Source organism: Nerophis lumbriciformis, linkage group LG09 (assembly GCF_033978685.3).
Source record: "Nerophis lumbriciformis linkage group LG09, RoL_Nlum_v2.1, whole genome shotgun sequence".
In the NCBI taxonomy this organism is placed as follows: domain Eukaryota; kingdom Metazoa; phylum Chordata; class Actinopteri; order Syngnathiformes; family Syngnathidae; genus Nerophis; species Nerophis lumbriciformis.
The window spans coordinates 51,211,383-51,231,014 of NC_084556.2; the positions used below are offsets into that span (position 1 = coordinate 51,211,383).

At 43.7% G+C, this 19,632-nt stretch overlaps 1 protein-coding gene across 1 annotated transcript in view; it reads left to right on the forward strand.

The window, feature by feature from the left end:
- The window catches only part of LOC133607878 (uncharacterized), a 73,220-nt gene that overhangs the window by 16,749 nt on the left and 36,839 nt on the right, over nucleotides 1-19,632 (forward strand). Inside the window, exons 8-12 of the mRNA XM_061962911.2 lie at nucleotides 11,521-11,586; nucleotides 11,659-11,892; nucleotides 11,961-12,093; nucleotides 12,276-12,392; nucleotides 12,459-15,059. Coding sequence (XP_061818895.1) covers nucleotides 11,521-11,586; nucleotides 11,659-11,892; nucleotides 11,961-12,093; nucleotides 12,276-12,392; nucleotides 12,459-15,059 — 3,151 coding nt within the window. The remainder of the gene's footprint in view (nucleotides 1-11,520; nucleotides 11,587-11,658; nucleotides 11,893-11,960; nucleotides 12,094-12,275; nucleotides 12,393-12,458; nucleotides 15,060-19,632) is intronic.

Below are 19,632 nucleotides of genomic sequence, written 5' to 3' on the forward strand. Positions count from 1 at the left end.
TCTGGGTCGTGACAGCGTGGCACGCCAATGTCTGTGCTGCATTGGATCAGTCTCATTTCTTTAACAGGCAAAAGCTTTATAACCTCACTAATGCCTTGCATCGTCTATATTAGATATATAACAACGGGCGGGTGCGGGCGGGTGCGGGCGGGTGCGGGCGGATGGCGGGCGGATGCGGTTCTGATCAAATGTTAGATCGGGTGGATTGCGGATGGTTGACGACTTTCTGATGCGGTTGCGGATGAAATAATTGCCTATCCGCGCATCTCTAACAGCCGAACATGACAAGACAATCAACAATGTCTCCACAAAGAAGGATAAAAACAACTGAAATATTCTTGATTGCTAAAACAAAGTAGATGCGGGAAATATCGCTCAAAGGATGACATGAAACTGCTACAGGAAAGTACCAAAAAAAAGAGGAAAAGCCATCAAAATAGGAGCGCAAGACAAGAACTAAAACACTACACACAGGAAAACAGCAAAAAACTCCATATAAGTCAGGGCGTGATGTGACAGGTGGTGACAGTACACCTACTTTGAGACAAGAGCTATAGTGATGCATGCTTGGTTATGCTTTAAAGTCATATCCAACAATTGCGACGACAACTTTTTACTGTCAACTGAGTTTCGGTTTTTTTTTGTGATTTCTGCTGGTGGTGTGTCTCCGGATTTGTTCAACGCAAAAAATGTGCCTTGGCTCAAAAAAGGTTGAAAAACACTGCCCTAGCTCACCGCCGTCACAATGTAAACAAACACCGTCGGTGGATTTACACCTAACATGCACTGTAATGATACCAAGTACAGGAGCGTATCTAGTCGATAACATCTTCCTTATTTTTTTTAATTTTATTTTTTCATATTATATCTATAAACTCAGTAAATATGTCCCTGGACACATGAGGACTTTGAATATGACCAATGTATGATCCTGTAACGACGTGGTATCGGATCGATACCCAAATTTGTGGTATCATCCAAAACTAATGTAAAGTATGCAAACGACAGAAGAAAAAGTGATTATTACATTTTAACAGAAGTGTAGATAGAACATGTTAAAAGAGAAAGTAGGCAGATATTAAAGGGGAACATTATCACCAGACCTATGTAAGCGTCAATATATACCTTGATCCATCCATCCATCCATCTTCTTCCGCTTATCCGAGGTCGGGTCGCGGGGGCAGCAGCCTAAGCAGGGAAGCCCAGACTTCCCTCTCCCCAGCCACTTCGTCCAGCTCTTTTTGTGGGACCCCGAGGCGTTCCCAGGCCAGCCGGGAGACATAGTCTTCCCAACGTGTCCTGGGTCTTCCTCGCGGCCTCCTACCGGTCGGACGTGCCCTAAACACCTCCCTAGGGAGGCGTTCGGGTGGCATCCTGACCAGATGCCCGAACCACCTCATCTGGCTCCTCTCCATGTGGAGGAGCAGCGGCTTTACTTTGAGCTCCTCCCGGATGGCAGAGCTTCTCACCCTATCTCTAAGGGAGAGCCCCGCCACCCGGCGGAGGAAACTCATTTGGGCCGCTTGTACCCGTGATCTTGTCCTTTCGGTCATAACCCAAAGCTCATGACCATAGGTGAGGATGGGAACGTAGATCGACCGGTAAATTGAGAGCTTTACCTTCCGGCTCAGCTCCTTCTTCACCACAACGGACCGATACAGCGTCCGCATTACTGAAGACGCCGCACCGATCCGCCTGTCGATCTCACGATTCACTCTTCCCTCACTCGTGAACAAGACTCCGAGGTACTTGAACTCCTCCACTTGGGGCAAGATCTCCTCTCCAACCCGGAGATGGCACTCCACCCTTTTCCGGGCGAGAACCATGGACTCGGACTTGGAGGTGCTGATTCTCATCCCAGTCGCTTCACACTCAGCTGCGAACCGATCCAGTGAGAGCTGAAGATCCTGGCCAGATGAAGCCATCAGGACCACATCATCTGCAAAAAGCAGAGACCTAATCCTGCAGCCACCAAACCAGATCCCCTCAACGCCTTGACTGTGCCTAGAAATTCTGTCCATAAAGGTTATGAACAGAATGGGTGACAAAGGGCAGCCTTGGCGGAGTCCAACCCTCACTGGAAACGTGTCCGACTTACTACCGGCAATGCGGACCAAGCTCTGGCACTGATCATACAGGGAGCGGACCGCCACAATCAGACAGTCCGATACCCCATACTCTCTGAGCACTCCCCACAGGACTTCCCGAGGGACACGGTCGAATGCTTTCTCCAAGTCCACAAAACACATGTAGACTGGTTGGGCAAACTCCCATGCACCCTCAAGGACCCTGCCGAGAGTATAGAGCTGGTCCATAGTTCCACGACCAGGACGAAAACCACACTGTTCCTCCTGAATCCGAGGTTCGACTATCCGGCGTAGCCTCCTCTCCAGTACACCTGAATAGACCTTACCGGGAAGGCTGAGGAGTGTGATCCCACGATAGTTAGAACACACCCTCCGGTTCCCCTTCTTAAAGAGAGGAACCACCACCCCGGTCTGCCAATCCAGAGGTACCACCCCCGATGTCATATATATATATACCTTGATGTTGCAGAAAAAAGACCATATATTTTTTTAACAGATTTCCGAACTCTAAATGGGTGAATTTTGGAGAATTAAACGCCTTTCTATTATTCGCTCTCGGAGCGATGACGTCACAACGGGAAGCAATCCGCCATTTTCTCACTTTCGTCGGTGTGTTGTCGGAGGGTGTAACAACACGAATAGGGACGGATTCAAGTTGCACCAGTGGCCCAAAGATGCGAAAGTGGCAAGAAATTGGACGAAATTTGTTCAAAATACGAGGGTGTGGGGAAAGCCCACGAAACGGTCAGTCGTTTGTTCCGCACACTTTACCGACGAAAGCTACGCTACGACAGAGATGGCAAGAATGTGTGGATATCCTGCGACACTCAAAGCAGATGCATTTCCAACGATAAAGACCCTAGCTTCCCTGGCCTGCTGACATCAACTCCAAAACTGGACAGATCATCTTTCAGGAAAAGAGAGCGGATGAGGGTATGTCTACAGAATATATTAATTGATGAAAATTGTATTCATTACTCGCGGTTTTACGTAGATTATTATACATAAACTGTGTTTACCAATAATTTAGCTTAAAAACATTTATTTTTTTCAATCATTCGAGTAGTCTTGTGTAATGCAGTATTTTGTGTCTATTTAGGTATGGTTAACCTGAGTGCTGAAATCGTGGAAAAATATATGTTCTTAGCGCGCCTGAAATGGGCTGTCTGCACTCTCAAAGTGCATGTTGTTCAAGGTTCAAGGTTCAAGGTTCAACTTTATTGTCCCCGCGGGGAAATTTGTCTTGGGCACAGTGCATCATTGCTTTCTTAACATACCCAAAAACAACAGAACAAAAACACAAGCACAGACACAACCACAACCATACAACTAACATTTAAACATCAGAACATGGAGCTTGATAGACATAGGTGGCACTTTGATGTAGGCATAAAATCCACAGTATGGAGATAAAGATAAAGTACCAGTGTGCATTGCACTAGAGCTCATGGATAAAGTGCTGTGTGCTAAAGTGCTTAGTTCTAAAGTGCTATGTGCTAAAGTGCTATGTGCTAAAAAAGTGCTAACCTATGTATTAACATTCTATTGCACATTGTTGGTCAGCTTAATGGAGGCTGGGACAAATGATAATTTAAGGCGGTTAGATTTGCATAGTGGGACCCGGAGTCTTCTCCCTGATGGCAGGGTTCCATATTCAGAGAAGAGTGGGTGTTGTGAGTTGGAAATAATTTTCTTAGCTTTTTTCCTAACTGCCTGCTCATAGATGCTCTGTATAGGCTCATATTCTTTCCTCTCTACGATTTTCATTGCCGTTTTATGCATGCCGGCCAGTTTGCTTTTTAGCTTAACGGTTAGGTTGCCAAACCATGAGGTGATCCCGTATCTAATGATGCTCTCTACAATGGCACGGTAGAAAATCATCATGATGTGGCTGCTTACGCCGTACAATCTTAATCTTCGCAAAAAATATAGCCTCTGTTGCGGTCTATTGCACAGTTTGTCAATATGTGTCTTCCAGCAGAGAAGATTATCAATATGAACCCCTAAATATTTATATGAGGATACCTGGGTGATTTCCTGATTTTTGATGACCACTGGCTCATGGTCAGTCACTTTCCTCGGATCCAAAACCATTTCCTGTGTCTTGGTCACATTTAGAATAAGATGGTTGGTATCACACCACCTAATAAATCGGTCTATCTCGTCTTGGTACACAGAGGGGTCCGTATCCTTGTGTAGAAGGCTTAGGAGCACGGTATCGTCCGCAAATTTCACCATATAATTGTTAGGGTGCACAGTCCTACAATCATCGATGTACAATGTAAACAGTGTTGGTGATACAACGCAACCCTGTGGGACGCCTGTGTTGCAGTGTTTGGTGTCTGACAGTGTTCTGTTGACCTTCACTTGCTGTGTTCTGTTTGTTAAAAAAGAGTGGAACCATTTGATCAAGGTGGAGTTTACACCCATGCATACCTGCCAACTACTCCGGTTTTACCGTAATTAGTACGGTTTTCATCAACCTATTCCGGGTTACGGTTGCAGTGATAAAAAATATGGTTTTTCATTAATTAAAAAAAATATTTAAAAAAAAGTTTTATTCACGAAATCGCGTAACAACAATGACAATCGACACTGCTTCCCGTAACTTCCTATCGAGCCATTCCGAATGCCATGCGCGAGGCTATTTATAGCACCGCTGCCAAGCACGAGGCACCAGTTGCCATTGTTTCCAAACGAGCGAACGATCATGGAATCAGCCGGAGAAAAATCGCATACGAGTCTTAAACCGAAAAGAAAACTGCAGTCATTCCGTGAAGAATATTCAAAAGCCTATCCGGGAATAATTATCCGTTCCAAAAAGGGTGAAAACTACGCGAATTGCACCTTGTGCAGACAAGATTTTTCGATCGGACACGGAGGAATTAGCGATGTAAAAGACCAGAAGTCTAATGCCGTTGCTAGCGATACAAGTGGAAAACTTTCAACGTTTTTCGTCGCCCAAACAGATTCTTTGGATGTGATAAATGCCGAAGTTTTATTTACGGAGGCAATAATTGAGCAAACAAAAAGGTAATGACACCAATGTTATCTATTGGAATTGTTTAGTACTGTTATACTGTTAAAAGTGTTTATACTATTTATGCTTTCAAGTCCAAGTTGAAGAAATCGGGTTAAATGTTGACAGCATAACTACCAAAATACAGAAGTATGTCCTTAATATTTTTGCAGTGCTATTTCTGTTGAAAAGTTAAAATGATTACATTAGAGATGTGATGTGCCACTTTTCAAGTGTCTGATGGCTTCAATTAATTTTCATTCATTTTTCATATTTTCAATTCTTTTGAAAGGCTTACAAAAAAACTACATTTGAATTGTAATTCCATGCTATTGACAGGACTATTAATTTTAATGAAGTTAGCTTACCATGTTTACAGTATGATAATTGTGATAGAAATGTGAATTTTAGGCACAGAATATTTTTTACAATTGAACAAGGCAGTAGATTATACAAGCTTGGACAGAAAGTTAATAATGACACCAATTTTTTTTTTTAATGGAATTGTTTAGTACTGTTTTACCATTTGTTTACTGTAAAAAGTGTTTATACTTTCAATTAACAAATTGAAGTCTTGTGAAAGGTTGACAGGATAACTGGCATTAACTGTCAAAATAATTTCAAACTATTGAAGTTAGCTTACAGAATAAACATGTCAATCAACCCATATGATTTTTGCTGTAATATTTTTGTTTTGAAAAGTCACTGTGACTGATAGAAAAGTGATGGTTTTAGCAACATTTTAACCTGTCTGAATGCTAATAATCATTTTGCGTCGGGGGGCGAAGCCTGAACCCCCCACCAGGACTTTGTCCTGGACCTACCGGGGCCTGCGGCCCCTGGACCCTTGCTACTAGGTTTTTCTGATTTCAAAAGTTGGCAGGTATGACGGGTGTATATAACGATGGTTAAAATCAGGCACTTTGAAGCTTTTTTTTAGGGATATTGCGTGATGGGTAAAATTTTGAAAAAAACTTCGAAAAATAAAATAAGCCACTGGGAACTGATTTTTAATGGTTTTAACCCTTCTGAAATTGTGATAATGTTCCCCTTTAACAGTAAATGAACAAGTAGATTAATAATCCATTTTCTACCACTTGTCCTTAATAATTTTGACAAAGTAAATGGAAAATGACACAATATGTTACTGCATATGTCAGCAGACTAATTAGGAGCCTTTGTTTGTTTACTTACTACTATCCAATCCAATCCACTTTAGTTATATAGCACATTTAAACAACAAAATGTTTCCAAAAGTGCTGCACAACAATATTAAACACAATTAAAAACAATATAAAATAAATATGATTAAAAACAATTTCAAAGGGTAAAACCAATTAAAACAGTAAATAGAAAGCAAAAAGCAAAATTTTAAAAACACAGAGGACAACAGAGGACCACACAACTCACGTAGTGTTAAAAGCCAGAGAATAAAAGTGGGTCTTAAGACGAGACTTAAAACACTCCACTGTGGGAGCAGTTCGAACATGGAGGGGCAGAGTGTTCCAGAGCTTAGGGCCGACCACAGAGAAGGCCCTGTCTCCCCTGGTTTTAAGTCTCGTCTTGGACACCACGAGCTGGAGCTGGCTCTCGGACCTCAGAGCGCGCGCAGGATTGTAAGTTTGGATGAGGTCCGAGATATACTGAGGTGCCAGTCCATGTAAAGCTTTAAAAACAAACAGCAAGGTTTTAAAATCAATTCTAAAATGAACAGGGAGCCAGTGCAAACTCTCAAGGTTTTGGGGTTATATGCTGGCGTCTCCTGGCCCCTGTTAAAAGTCGTGCTGCCGCATTCTGGACTAACTGCAACCGGGAGAGAGCTTTTTGGCTAATGCCAGCATAAAGTGCATTGCAGTAGTCCAGGCCACTTGAAATAAAAGCATGCACGACTTGTTCAAAAAGGTTAAAAGATAAAAACGGTTTTACCTTTGCTAAAAGACGAAGATGATAAAAACACGATTTTAAAACGCCATTGACTTGTTTGTCAAGTTTAAAATCGCTGTCTATAGTGACGCCAAGGCTGGTGACTTAAATTACTAAAAGTTGTCCACAGTATGTTCACTATTTTATTTAAAGGGGAACATTATCACAATTTCAGAAGGGTTAAAACCATTAAAAATCAGTTCCCAGTGGCTTATTTTATTTTTCGAAGTTTTTTTCAAAATTTTACCCATCACGCAATATCCCTAAAAAAAGCTTCAAAGTGCCTGATTTTAACCATCGTTATATACACCCGTCCATTTTCCTGTGACGTCACATAGTGATGCCAACACAAACAAACATGGCGGAAAGAACAGCAAGCTATAGCGACATTAGCTCGGATTCAGACTCGGATTTCAGCGGCTTAAGCGATTCAACAGATTACGCATGTATTGAAACGGATGGTTGTAGTGTGGAGGCAGGTAGCGAAAACGAAATTGAAGAAGAAACTATTGAGCCATATCGGTTTGAACCGTATGCAAGCGAAATCGACGAAAACGACACGACAGCCAGCGACACGGGAGAAAGCGAGGACGAATTCGGCGATCGCCTTCTAACCAAAGACTGGTATGTGTTTGTTTGGCATTAAAGGAAACTAACAACTATGAACTAGGTTTACAGCATATGAAATACATTTGGCAACAACATGCACTTTGAGAGTGCAGACAGCCCGATTTTCATCAATTAATATATTCTGTAGACATACCCTCATCCGCTCTCTTTTCCTGAAAGCTGATCTGTCCAGTTTTGGAGTTGATGTCAGCAGGCCAGGGAAGCTAGGGTCGATATTCTTCTCTTGATCATCTTCGGTGGCATAAGGGACGGTGTGAGCCAAGACATCCAGGGGGTTTAGCTCGCTCGTCTGCGGGAACAATCTGCCGCCATCGCTTGCCGTGCTACCGAGGTCCTTTGTCCCTGAATTGCTCACACACTCCGGCAGATTCAATGGGGGTCTGGCGGCAGATTTCTTTGACTTTATCGTTGGAAATGCATCTGCTTTGAGTGTCGCAGGATATCCACACATTCTTGCCATCTCTGTCGTAGCATAGCTTTCGTCGGTAAAGTGTGCGGAACAAACGTCCAATTTCTTGCCACTTTGGCATCTTTGGGCCACTGGTGCAACTTGAATCCGTCCCTGTTCGTGTTGTTACACCCTCCGACAACACACCGACGAGGCATGATGTCTCCAAGGTAGGGAAAACAGTCGAAAAAACGGAAAATAACAGAGCTGATTTGACTCGGCGTTTGAGAAAATGGCGGATTGCTTCCCGATGTGACGTGACGTCATCGCTCCGAGAGCGAATAATAGAAAGGCGTTTAATTCGCCAAAATTCACCCATTTAGAGTTCGGAAATCGGTTAAAAAAATATATGGTCTTTTTTCTGCAACATCAAGGTATATATTGACGCTTACATAGGTCTGGTGATAATGTTCCCCTTTAAGACAACAACAATAACAAAACAATTTAAAATTTAAAAACATAATAAAATGTTAAAAACATCACAGCACAGCAGATCTCTATGAGAGGTAAGCAAGTAATAAAGTAGTGAGTGTTCAGGTAAGTGCAGAGTTTAGGGCGATGACAACTCTAGGATAGAAACTGTTTTTCAGTCTATTTGTCCTTGCTTTGATGGTCTTATAGCGCCTCCCTGAGGGCAAGAGTTCAAGCCAGTGGTGACCTGGGTGGGATGAGTCCCTGAGGATGCTGTTTGCTCTCCTGTTGCAGTGTCTCTTATACAGGTCCTCTAGAGATGTAAGAGGACATGCAGTGATCCTCTGGGCCGCGTTTATGACGCCCTGTAATCTCTTTCTCTCTGCCACCGTGCAGCTAGAAAACCACACAGAGATGCCGCGTGGTCTATACTATGTGGTCAACACTGGTCTATACCAGCGATTCTCAAACTGGTACGCGGGTAGACCGACGAAAAGTGAGAAAATGGCGGATTGCTTCCCGCTCCGAGAGCGAATAATAGAAAGGCGTTTAATTCGCCAAAATTCACCCATTTAGAGTTCGGAAATCGGTTAAAAAAATATATGGTCTTTTTTCTGCAACATCAAGGTATATATTGACGCTTACATAGGTCTGGTGATAATGTTCCCCTTTAAGGACAAAATTGCAATAAGAAACATATGTGTAATGTACCCTAAGAGTTTTTGTTAACATAAAGCCAATAATGCCATTTTTTGTGGTGCCCCTTTATATAGAAAAGTACCGGAAAGTATCGAAATACATTTTGGTACCGGTACCGGTACCAAAATGTTGGTATCGGGACAACACTAGTTCTACTTCAATGACAGCTTTTGTTATTCTGGAAATGCATTGTGTTGTTCAAGGTGAGGCAGCACGGTGGAAGAGGGGTTAGTGCGTCTGCCTCACAATACGAAGGTCCTGAGTAGTCTTGGGTTCAATCCCAGGCTCGGGATCTTTCTGTGTGGAGTTTGCATGTTCTCCCCGTGACTGCGTGGGTTCGCTCCGGGGTACTCCGGCTTCCTCCCACCTCCAAAGACATGCACCTGGGGATAGGTTGATTGGCAACACTAAATTGGCCCTAGAGTGTGAATGTTGTCTGTCTATCTGTGTTGGCCCTGCGATGAGGTGGCGTCTTGTCCAGGGTGTACACCGCCTTCCGCCCGATTGTAGCTGAGATAGGCTCCAGCGACCCCAAAGGGAATGAGCGGTAGAAAATGGATGGATGGATGTTCAAGGTGAGTCACATGATTTCAGCCTTTCAAAGCTCCCCTTGGACCACCTCTTTTTGACCTCGGATTTGCCTAGTTACGGCCCTGTGGATGCCTACAAAATTAGCCCCCCCCCCAAAAAAACTAGCCTACTAACGTTAACATGCTAACAGCAGGTATCATTCGTCAAGCAACAAAATATTTGAAGCTGGGATGCAGGCCCGGCCCTAACCAATCTGGCGCCCTAGGCAAGATTTTAGGTGGCGCCCCCCCACATCGGCAGTGAAGTGTATATACTCACAAGAAACCGAATAGCTTTGTCTTTGACCTTTTTTTTTTTTACTTACAACTATACCTAATATATAAAGGGGTGGAAAAGTGACTATTACCTGCAGGGCAAACATTAGCTAACCAGAAGGCAATAACAATGTAAACAAAAAACACCTGCTTAAAAGATCTAATACAAATGTCCCTGAGGAATGTAAGGTGGGAGTACTGTAATTACCTAACGTTACATTATTATTTTCCATAACAATTTAGCCCCCTCCACAATATTAACCCGACGTTAAAACAGAACTAGCTATTTATTGATTAGCAATTGCCGAATCATGTAACATTAGCTTAATGCTAAAAAGCCAGCTACTATCACATTCTGTAACAGACAAATAATGTCATGTAGGCTAACGTTACCTACCTGCTACCTCTGTCTTTTCTCGTTTCTACTCCTCTTCTTTTCTCTTTTTTCTTCCCTGGGCACCTGACAGTTTTTGGCCGTTTTGACATCTTGTGTTGATTTTTTGATGTGGTGACGTCCAAAAAGAGTCATGATACGGGAAGGGAGGGGGCGCACCGTGCGGGGGGAGGGAGGGGGGGGCGTAATGTTGTAACAAATAATATTTCTATTAAATAGGCTTTACTTTGCATTTTAATTAACGTGGGATTATTGTTTGTATTTAGAAATAATAGTACCAACTTTTTTTTTTTTTTTTCTCCAACATTTGTGGCACTGGCGTGGCGCCCCCTGATGGACGGCGCCCTTAGCATTTGCCTATACGGCCTATGCCACGGGCCGGCCCTGCTGGGATGTATACCTGCAAAATTGGCAAAAAACATAAAAAAGCTGCACTTTGGACACCCCTGGTCTAGATCTCTGTGTGTGAAGGGCGTCTTGTTGTCATGGCGACGCTAACGTCCTCATAGATCTCAGCATTTCTCATTTTCATCTCATTTCCTCTGTTTCTGTCGTCCGTCTGCGTCTTCTGTGCGTCCGCCAAGCATTCCGACACCCCGGCCCCGCCCCGCAGCCCCGCCCCTCGCCTCCGGGCGACCGACGCCTTATTGGCGCCGCCCCCGCTCCGCCCCAGTGGCCAAAAACAAGCCCTCCGTTAGGAGCCGCCGACATTGTGGACGAGTCTTCGCCTCCACCCGTTGACCCACCTGCCGACTCCGCCCCCTCACATGAAGGTCCGCCCCCCCCGAAGAAGTCCTTCAGCTGGACAGGTGGCGACCTCTCCCCCCCTGACACATGCACATCCTCCTTCGCGCTCACCCTCATCTCTCCTGCTAACCCTCAAGCCCCGCCCACTCACCTTCCTCCGCCTCTGCCCAGAATCTTCCAGTCAGACTCTGGAAAAGGTATCACGGCGGCGGCGGCGTCTTCACGTTCATTGGCTGTCATGTTCAGCGGGGGGGGGGGGCGGGGTCATGCACGGGTGATACTGAGCGCGCACGCTAGCTTTTCTTCTTCTCCCTCAGCGGCTGTCTCGTATCAGCGGCGCCCCCCGGAGGACCAGACGTCACACGCCGCCAGCGCCGCGTCGGGTGGGTCAGGTGACTTCTTGCTGTATTGAAAGCGTTTCAATGACTGTCGGCCATCTTTGTTGTGTCTGCCAGCCCATGTTTTCGCAGCTCAAGTTGTCAAGTCCGACCCCCGCCCTCCGTCCCCCTCGCCCTTCAGCACCGAGGCGCCGACTGCCTCTCCCGTCGCTGGTGACGTCCTCCCGGTGCCCCTGTTGAGTCGCCCCGACCTCGACGCCCTCTGCGAGCCCGCCGCCCCGACTCTTCGCCCCGCCCTCCCGCGTTCCTCGCCGCCCCGCTCGTCCTCTCAGCTCAGGGCCCCGCCCACAGGTACACGGGCGTCCAATCAGCGTTTAGCTAAACCCCCTCACACGTTTGTCATGTCGTGCTTCACACAGAGGCCACGCCCCCCCTCGACCAAGCCGGGAAGACCGCGGCACCTGTTGCCAAGGAAACCACGCCTGCCGATGACATCACAGCATCCAACCCACCAATCACAGCACAGCATGGCAAGGTGGCAGGGGAGGGCAGGTGAGGTCTCACACACACACACACACACACACACACACACACACACACGCACACACACACACGATATGTATTTTCTCAATGATTAGCACAAGTTAGCACGTGCTAGCTGTGTGGTTTTGGCTCCGCCCCCTGCTGAAGAGTGGTTTGCTCCTTACATGTGACCTTGCATGTGACTTCCCCAGTCCTGCCCCTCCCCAATCTGAGACTATAGTAGCCCCGCCTCCTCCGTGGCCCTTTTGCGAGAGCTCCGCCCCCCAGCCGCCCTCCTCCACTGCCAAGCAGTCAAAAGGAGGCACCAGGTGAGTTCTTCTCCTTGGGCCGCAGGAGCAAAAAAGACTGAACCTGTTCCTTCTCCTCCTCTGCAGCCTCCTCTCTCACCACCGAGGACAGGAGGACGAGCAAGAAGAGGAGAGGAAGCGACGTGAGCAGGAGAGGAGGAGGCTGGTGGAGGAGGAGAAGAGGAGACTCTTGAAGGAGCAGGAGGAGGCCAGGAAGCTGAAGGAGAGGAGGAGGCGCGAGCAAGACCGACTCCTGGAGGAATGGAACATCATGCGAGAAGAGGAGGACAGGAGGAGGAGGAGCACGTTGGTGCAGAAAGAGAAGGAGCAGCAGAAATGGAAAGACAAGGAGGAACGACAACAGGAGAGGTGGAGCAGAGAGGAAGAGATGAAGGTGGTCCACGGATTAAAGGAGGAGAAAGCGAGGATGGAGGAGACAAGGAAAAAGGAGGAGGACGAGAGTAATAAAAGGAAGGAAGAAGATGCGAAGAGAAGGAGCGAGGAGGAGAGGAGAGAGAAAGAAGAAGAGGAGGAGAGACAAGAAGAAAGGAGGAGACACGAAGAGGAGGTGAGCAGGAGAAAGAGAGAGAAGGAACGAGAGGAGATGGAGCAGAGGAGAAAAGAGGAGGAGGCGGGAAAGAGGGCAGAGGAAGTGTGGAAGAACAAAAAGGAGGAGGAGGAGAGAAAGAGGAAAGATGAAGCAGAGCAGCAGAGAGTCGAGGAGGAAAAGAGGAGGCAGGAGAAAGACCGGCTGGAGGAGGAGAAGAAGAGGAAAAAGGAGGAGGAGGAGAGAAATAAAAAAGAGGAAGAGGAGGGGAAGAAAAAGGAGGAAGAGAGAAAAATTAAGGAGGAAATAGAGAGGAAGGGGAATGAGGAGGAGAGAAAGAAACTGGAAGAAGAGAAGAGGAGGAAGGATGAGGAAAGAAGGAAGAAGCTAGAAGAGGAAAGAAAGAGGAAGGAGGGGGAGGAGAAGAGGAAAAAAGAGGAAGAAGAGAGAAAACAGAAGGATGAGGTGGAGAGGAGGAAGAAGTTAGAAGAGGAAAATGAGAAGAAGAAAAAGGAGGAAGAGGAGAGAAAGGAAATGGAGGAAAAGAAGAGGCAGGAGAAAGACCGACTGGAGGAGGAGAAGATGAAAAAGGAAGAAGAGAGAAAGAGGAAGGTGGAAGATGAGAAGAGGAAGAAGGAGGAAAAGGAGAGAAAGAAGGTGGAAGAGGATAGGAAGAAAAAGGAGGAAGAGAGAACAATTAAGGAGAGGAATGAGGAGGAGAGAAAGAAACAGGAAGAAGAGGGGAGGAGGAAGGATGAGGAAAGAAGGAAGAAGCTAGAAGAGGAGAAAAAGAAAGAGGAGGTCAAGAAAAAGGAGGTAGAGGAAGGAAAGAGGAAGGATGATGAGAGAAAGAAAAAGGAAGAAGAGGAGGGAAAGAGGAAGGAGGAGGAGGAGAGGAAGAAACAAGAGGAAGAGGAGAAGAAGAAAAAAGAGGAAGAGAGAAAGATTAAGGAGGAAAAGGATAGGAAGAGGAATGAGGAGGAGAGAAAGAAACAGGAAGAAGAGGAGAGGAGGAAGGATGAGGAAAGAAGGAAAAAGCTAGAAGAGGAAAGAAAGAGGAAGGAGGAAGAGGAGAGAAAAAGGAAGGATGAGGTGGAGAGGTGGAAGAAGCTAGAAGAGGAAAAAGAACAGAAGAAAAGGGAGGAAGAGGAGAGAAAGAAAAATGAGGAAGAGAGAACGAGGAGGGATGAGGTGGAGAGGAGGAAGAAGCTAGAAGAGGAAAAAGAACAAAAGGAAAAGTTGAGGAAGAAAAAGGAGGAAGAGGAGAGAAAGGAAAAGGAGGAAAAGAAGAGGCAGGAGAAAGCCCGGCTGGAGGAGGAGAAGAAGATGAAAAAGGAGGAAGAAGAGAGAAAGAGGAAGGAGGAAGATGAGACGAGGAACAAGGAGGAACAGGAGAGAAAGAAGGAGGTAGAGGAGAGAAAGAAAAAAGAGGAAGAGGAGAAGAAGAAATATGAGGAAGAGAGAAAGATTAAGGAAGAAAAGGAGAGGAAGAGGAATGAGGAGCAAAGAAAGAAACAGGAAGAAGAGGAGAGGAGGAAGGATGAGGAAAGAAGGAATAAGCTAGAAGAGGAGGTAAAGAAAAAGGAGGAAGAGGACAGAAAGAGGAAGGATGATGAGAGAAAGAGAGGGGAAGAGGAGAGGAAGAAAAAGGAAGAAGAGAGAAAGATTAAGGAGGAAAAGAAGAGGAATGAGGAGGAGAGAAAGAAACAGGAAGAAGAGGAGATGAGGAAGGATGAGGAAAAAAGGAAAAAGCTAGAAGAGGAGAAAAAGAAAGAAGAGGAGGTAAAGAAAAAGAAAGAAGAGGAACGAAAGAGGAAGGATGATGAGAGAAAGAAAACCGAGGAAGAGGAGAGGAAGAAAAAAGAGGAAGAGGAGAGGAAACGGAATGATGAGGTGGAGAGGTGGAAGAAGCTCGAGGAGGAAAAAGAACAGAAGGAAAAGGAGAGGAAGAAAAAGGAGGAAAGGAGGAAGAGAGAAGAAGAAGAGATGGAGAAGGGAAGAAAGGAGGAGGTGAAAAGGAGAGAAGAAGACATAAAGAGGCAGCAGGAGGAGAAGTGGAAATGTCTCCATCTGCTGGACAAAAGCTGCATGACACCTTCAAGCCTCAGCCAATCAGCAGAGAGCAAGTCACTCCATCAGAGGTGAGTGTGGCCCCTCCTACTGAATGACTCAGAGGTCAGAGGTCATACAGTATATGTGCTGTCTCATACACGCACGTGCACGTGCACGCCACCTTCCAACACGTGCACTCGCCTACATTAGTCATGACCCCTGGTCCAAGTCCACTTTGGAACCTTCTAGAAGCAGAAATACTATCCGGGTGTGCTGAGGGTGGAACTTTATGTCCTCATAACCTGAAGTACTCATCTCTTGTTTTTTCATGCATTCATGTCTTCATGTCCTCATAACCTCATGTCTTATTTTTTTCATGCATTAATGTCTTCATGTCCTCATAACCTCATGTCTTATTTTTTTCATGCATTGTCTTCATGTTGTCATGTGTCTGTGTCTTAAATAGTTTATGTATTAATGTCTTCATCTTCTCATGCTCTCATGTTCTCATGTCTTCATTTCGTCATGTAATATTGTCTTCATCTTCTCATGCCCTCGTTTCCCTGTGTCTTTGTTTCTTCATGTAATAATGTCTTCATCTTCTCATGCTCTCATGTTCTAATGTCTTCATTTTGTCATGTAATAATGTCTTCACGTTCTCATGTCTTCATTTCTTCATGTATTAATGTCTTCGTCTTCTCATGTTCTCATGTCCCCGTGTCTTTGTTTCTTCATGTATTAATGTCTTCATCTTCTCATGCACTCATGTCTTCATTTCTTCATGTATTTGTCTCCATGTTCTCATGGCCTCATGTTCTCATGTCCTTGTGTCTTAATTTCTTCATGTATTAATGTCTTCACCTTCTCATGCCCTCATGTTCTCAAGTCCCCGTGTCTTCGTTTCTTCACGTATTTATGTATTCATCTTCTCATGCTCTCATGTTCTCATGTCTTCATTTCGTCATGTAATATTGTCTTCATCTTCTCATGCCTTCGTTTCCCTGTGTCTTTGTTTCTTCATGTAATTATGTCTTCATCTTCTCATGCTCTCATGTTCTAATGTCTTCATTTTGTCATGTAATGTCTTCAAGTTCTCATGTTCTCATGTCCCTCTGTCTTCGTTTTTTTCATGTATTAATGTCTTCATGTTCTCATGCCCTCATATTTTCATGTCCCCGTGTCTTAAATTCTGTATGTATTAATGTCTTCATCTTCTCATGCTCCCATGTTCTCATGTCTTCATTTCTTCATGTATTAATGTCTTCGTCTTCTCATGTTCTCATGTCCCCGTGTCTTCGTTTCTTCATGTATTAATGTCTTCATCTCCTCATGCACTCATGTCTTCATTTCTTCATGTATTTGTCTCCATGTTCTCATGTTCTCATGTCCTTGTGTCTTAATTTCCTCATGTATTAATGTCTTCACCTTCTCATGCCCTCATGTTCTCAAGTCCCTGTGTCTTCGTTTCTTCACGTATTTATGTATTCATCTTCTCATGTCCTCCTGTCTTCATGTCTTCATCTTCTCATGCCCTCATGTTGTCATGTCCTCGTTTATTAATGCAATAATGTCTTCATCTTCTCATGCCCTCATGTCTTCATTTCTTCATGTAATGTTTTCATTTTCGCATGCCCTCACGTTCTCATGTACTCATTCTTTCATTTATTAATGTATTTATGTTCTCATGCCCTCATGGTCTCATTTCTTCCATGTATTAATGTCTTAATGTCCTCATGCCCTCATAGTCTCATGTCCTTGTGTCTTCATTTCTTCATGTATTAATGTCTTCATGTTATCATCCCTCATTGTCTCATGTCTTCATTTCTTCATGTATTATTGTCTTCATGTTCTTATGCCCTCATTGTCTCATGTCTTCATTTCTTCATGTATTATTGTCTCCATGTTCTTATGCCCTCATGGTCTCATGTCTTAAATTCTTCATGTATTAATGTCTTCATGTTCTCATGCCCTCATATTTTCATGTCCCCGTGTCTTAAATTCTTCATGTATTAATGTCTTCATCTTCTCATGCTCCCATGTTCTCATGCCTTAATTTCTTCATGTATTAATGTCTTCGTCTTCTCATGTTCTCATGTCCCCGTGTCTTCGTTTCTTCATGTATTAATGTCTTCATCTCCTCATGCACTCATGTCTTCATTTCTTCATGTATTTGTCTACATGTTCTCATGGCCTCGTGTTCTCATGTCCTCGTGTCTTAATTTCTTCATGTATTAATGTCTTCACCTTCTCATGCCCTCATGTTCTCAAGTCCCCGTGTCTTCGTTTCGTCACGTATTTATGTATTCATCTTCTCATGTTCTCATGTCCTCCTGTCTTCATGTCTTCATCTTCTCATGCCCTCATGTTGTCATGTCCTCATTTATTCATGTCTTCATCTTCTCATGACCTCATGTTCTCATGTCTTCATTTCTTCATGTAATGTTTTCATTTTCGCATGCGCTCAAGTTCTCATGTACTCATTCCTTCACTTATTAATGTATTCATGTTCTCATGCCCTCATGGTCTCATTTCTTCCATGTATTAATGTCTTTATGTCCTCATGCCCTCATAGTCTCATGTCCTTGTGTCTTCATGTATTAATGTCTTCATGTTATCATCCCTCATTGTCTCATGTCTTCATTTCTTCATGTATTATTGTCTTCATGTTCTTATGCCCTCATGGTCTCATGTCTTAAATTCTTCATGTATTAATGTCTTCATGTTCTCACGCCCTCATGGTCTCATGTCTTCATTTCTTCATGTATTAATGTCTTCGTCTTCTCATGCCCTCATGTTCTCATGTCCCCGTGTCTTCATTTCTTCATGTATTTGTCTCCATGTTCTCATGTCCTTGTGTCTTAATTTATTTATGTATTAATGTCTTCACGTTCTCATGTTCTCATGTCCCTGTGTCTTCGTTTCTTCACGTATTTATGTATTCATCTTCTCATGCCCTCATGTTCTCATGTCCTCATTTATTCATGCAATAATGTCTTCATCTTCTCATGCCCTCATGTTCTCATGTCTTCATTTCTTCATATAATAATGTTTTCATTTCCGCGTGCCCTCAAGTACTCATTTCTTCATGTATTAATGTATTCATGTTCTCACGCCCTCATGGTCTCATGTCTTCATTTCTTCCATGTATTAATGTCGTCATGTTCTCATGCCTTGATAGTCTCATGTCCTTGTGTCTTTATTTGTTCATGTATTAATGTCTTCATGTTTTCATCCCTCATTGTCTCATGTCTTCATTTCTTCATGTATAAATGTTTTCATGTTCTCATGCCCTCATTGTCTCATGTCTTAATTTCTTTATGTATTAATGTCTTCACCTTCTCATGTTCTCATGTCCCTGTGTCTTCGTTTCTTCACGTATTTATGTATTCATCTTCTCATGCCCTCATGTTCTCATGTCCTCATTTATTCATGCAATAATGTCTTCATCTTCTCATGCCCTCATGTTCTCATGTCTTCATATAATAATGTTTTCATTTCCGCGTGCCCTCAAGTAATCATTTCTTCATGTATTAATGTATTCATGTTCTCACGGCCTCATGGTCTCATGTCTTCATTTCTTCCATGTATTAATGTCGTCATGTTCTCATGCCTTGATAGTCTCATGTCTTTGTGTCTTTATTTGTTCATGTATTAATGTCTTCATGTTTTCATCCCTCATTGTCTCATGTCTTCATTTCTTCATGTATAAATGTTTTCATGTTCTCATGCCCTCATTGTCTCATGTCTTAATTTCTTTATGTATTAATGTCTTCATGTTCTCACGTCCTCATGGTCTCATGTCTTCATTTCTTGATGTATTAATGTCTTCATCTTCTCATGCCCTCATAGTCTCATGTTCTCAAGTACTCATGTATTAATTTTTTCATGTATTAATGTCTTCATTTTCTTGATGCATTAATGTCTTCATCTTCTCACGCCCTCATGGTCTCATGTCTTCATTTCGTCATGTAATATTGTCTTCATCTTCTCATGCCCTCGTTTCCCTGTGTCTTTGTTTCTTCATGTAATAATGTCTTCATCTTCTCATGCTCTCATGTTCTAATGTCTTCATTTTGTCATGTAATGATGTCTTCAAGTTCTCATTTTCTCATGTCCCTCTGTCTTTGTTTTTTTCATGTAGTAATGTCTTCATGTTCTCATGCTCTCATATTTTCATGTCCCCGTGTCTTAAATTCTTTATGTATTAATGTCTTCATCTTCTCATGCTCCCATGTTCTCATGTCTTAATTTCTTCATGTATTAATGTCTTCGTCTTCTCATGTTCTCATGTCCCCGTGTCTTCGTTTCTTCATGTATTAATGTCTTCATCTTCTCATGCACTCATGTCTTCATTTCTTCATGTATTTGTCTCCATGTGCTCATGGCCTCGTGTTCTCATGTCCTTGTGTCTTAATTTCTTCATGTATTAATGTCTTCACCTTCTCATGCCCTCATGTTCTCAAGTCCCCGTGTCTTCGTTTCTTCACGTATTTATGTATTCATCTTCTCATGTTCTCATGTCCTGTCTTCATGTCTTCATCTTCTCATGCCCTCATGTTGTCATGTCCTCATTTATTCATGCAATAATGTCTTCATCTTCTCATGCCCTCATGTTCTCATGTCTTCATTTCTTCATGTAATGTTTTCATTTTCGCATGCCCT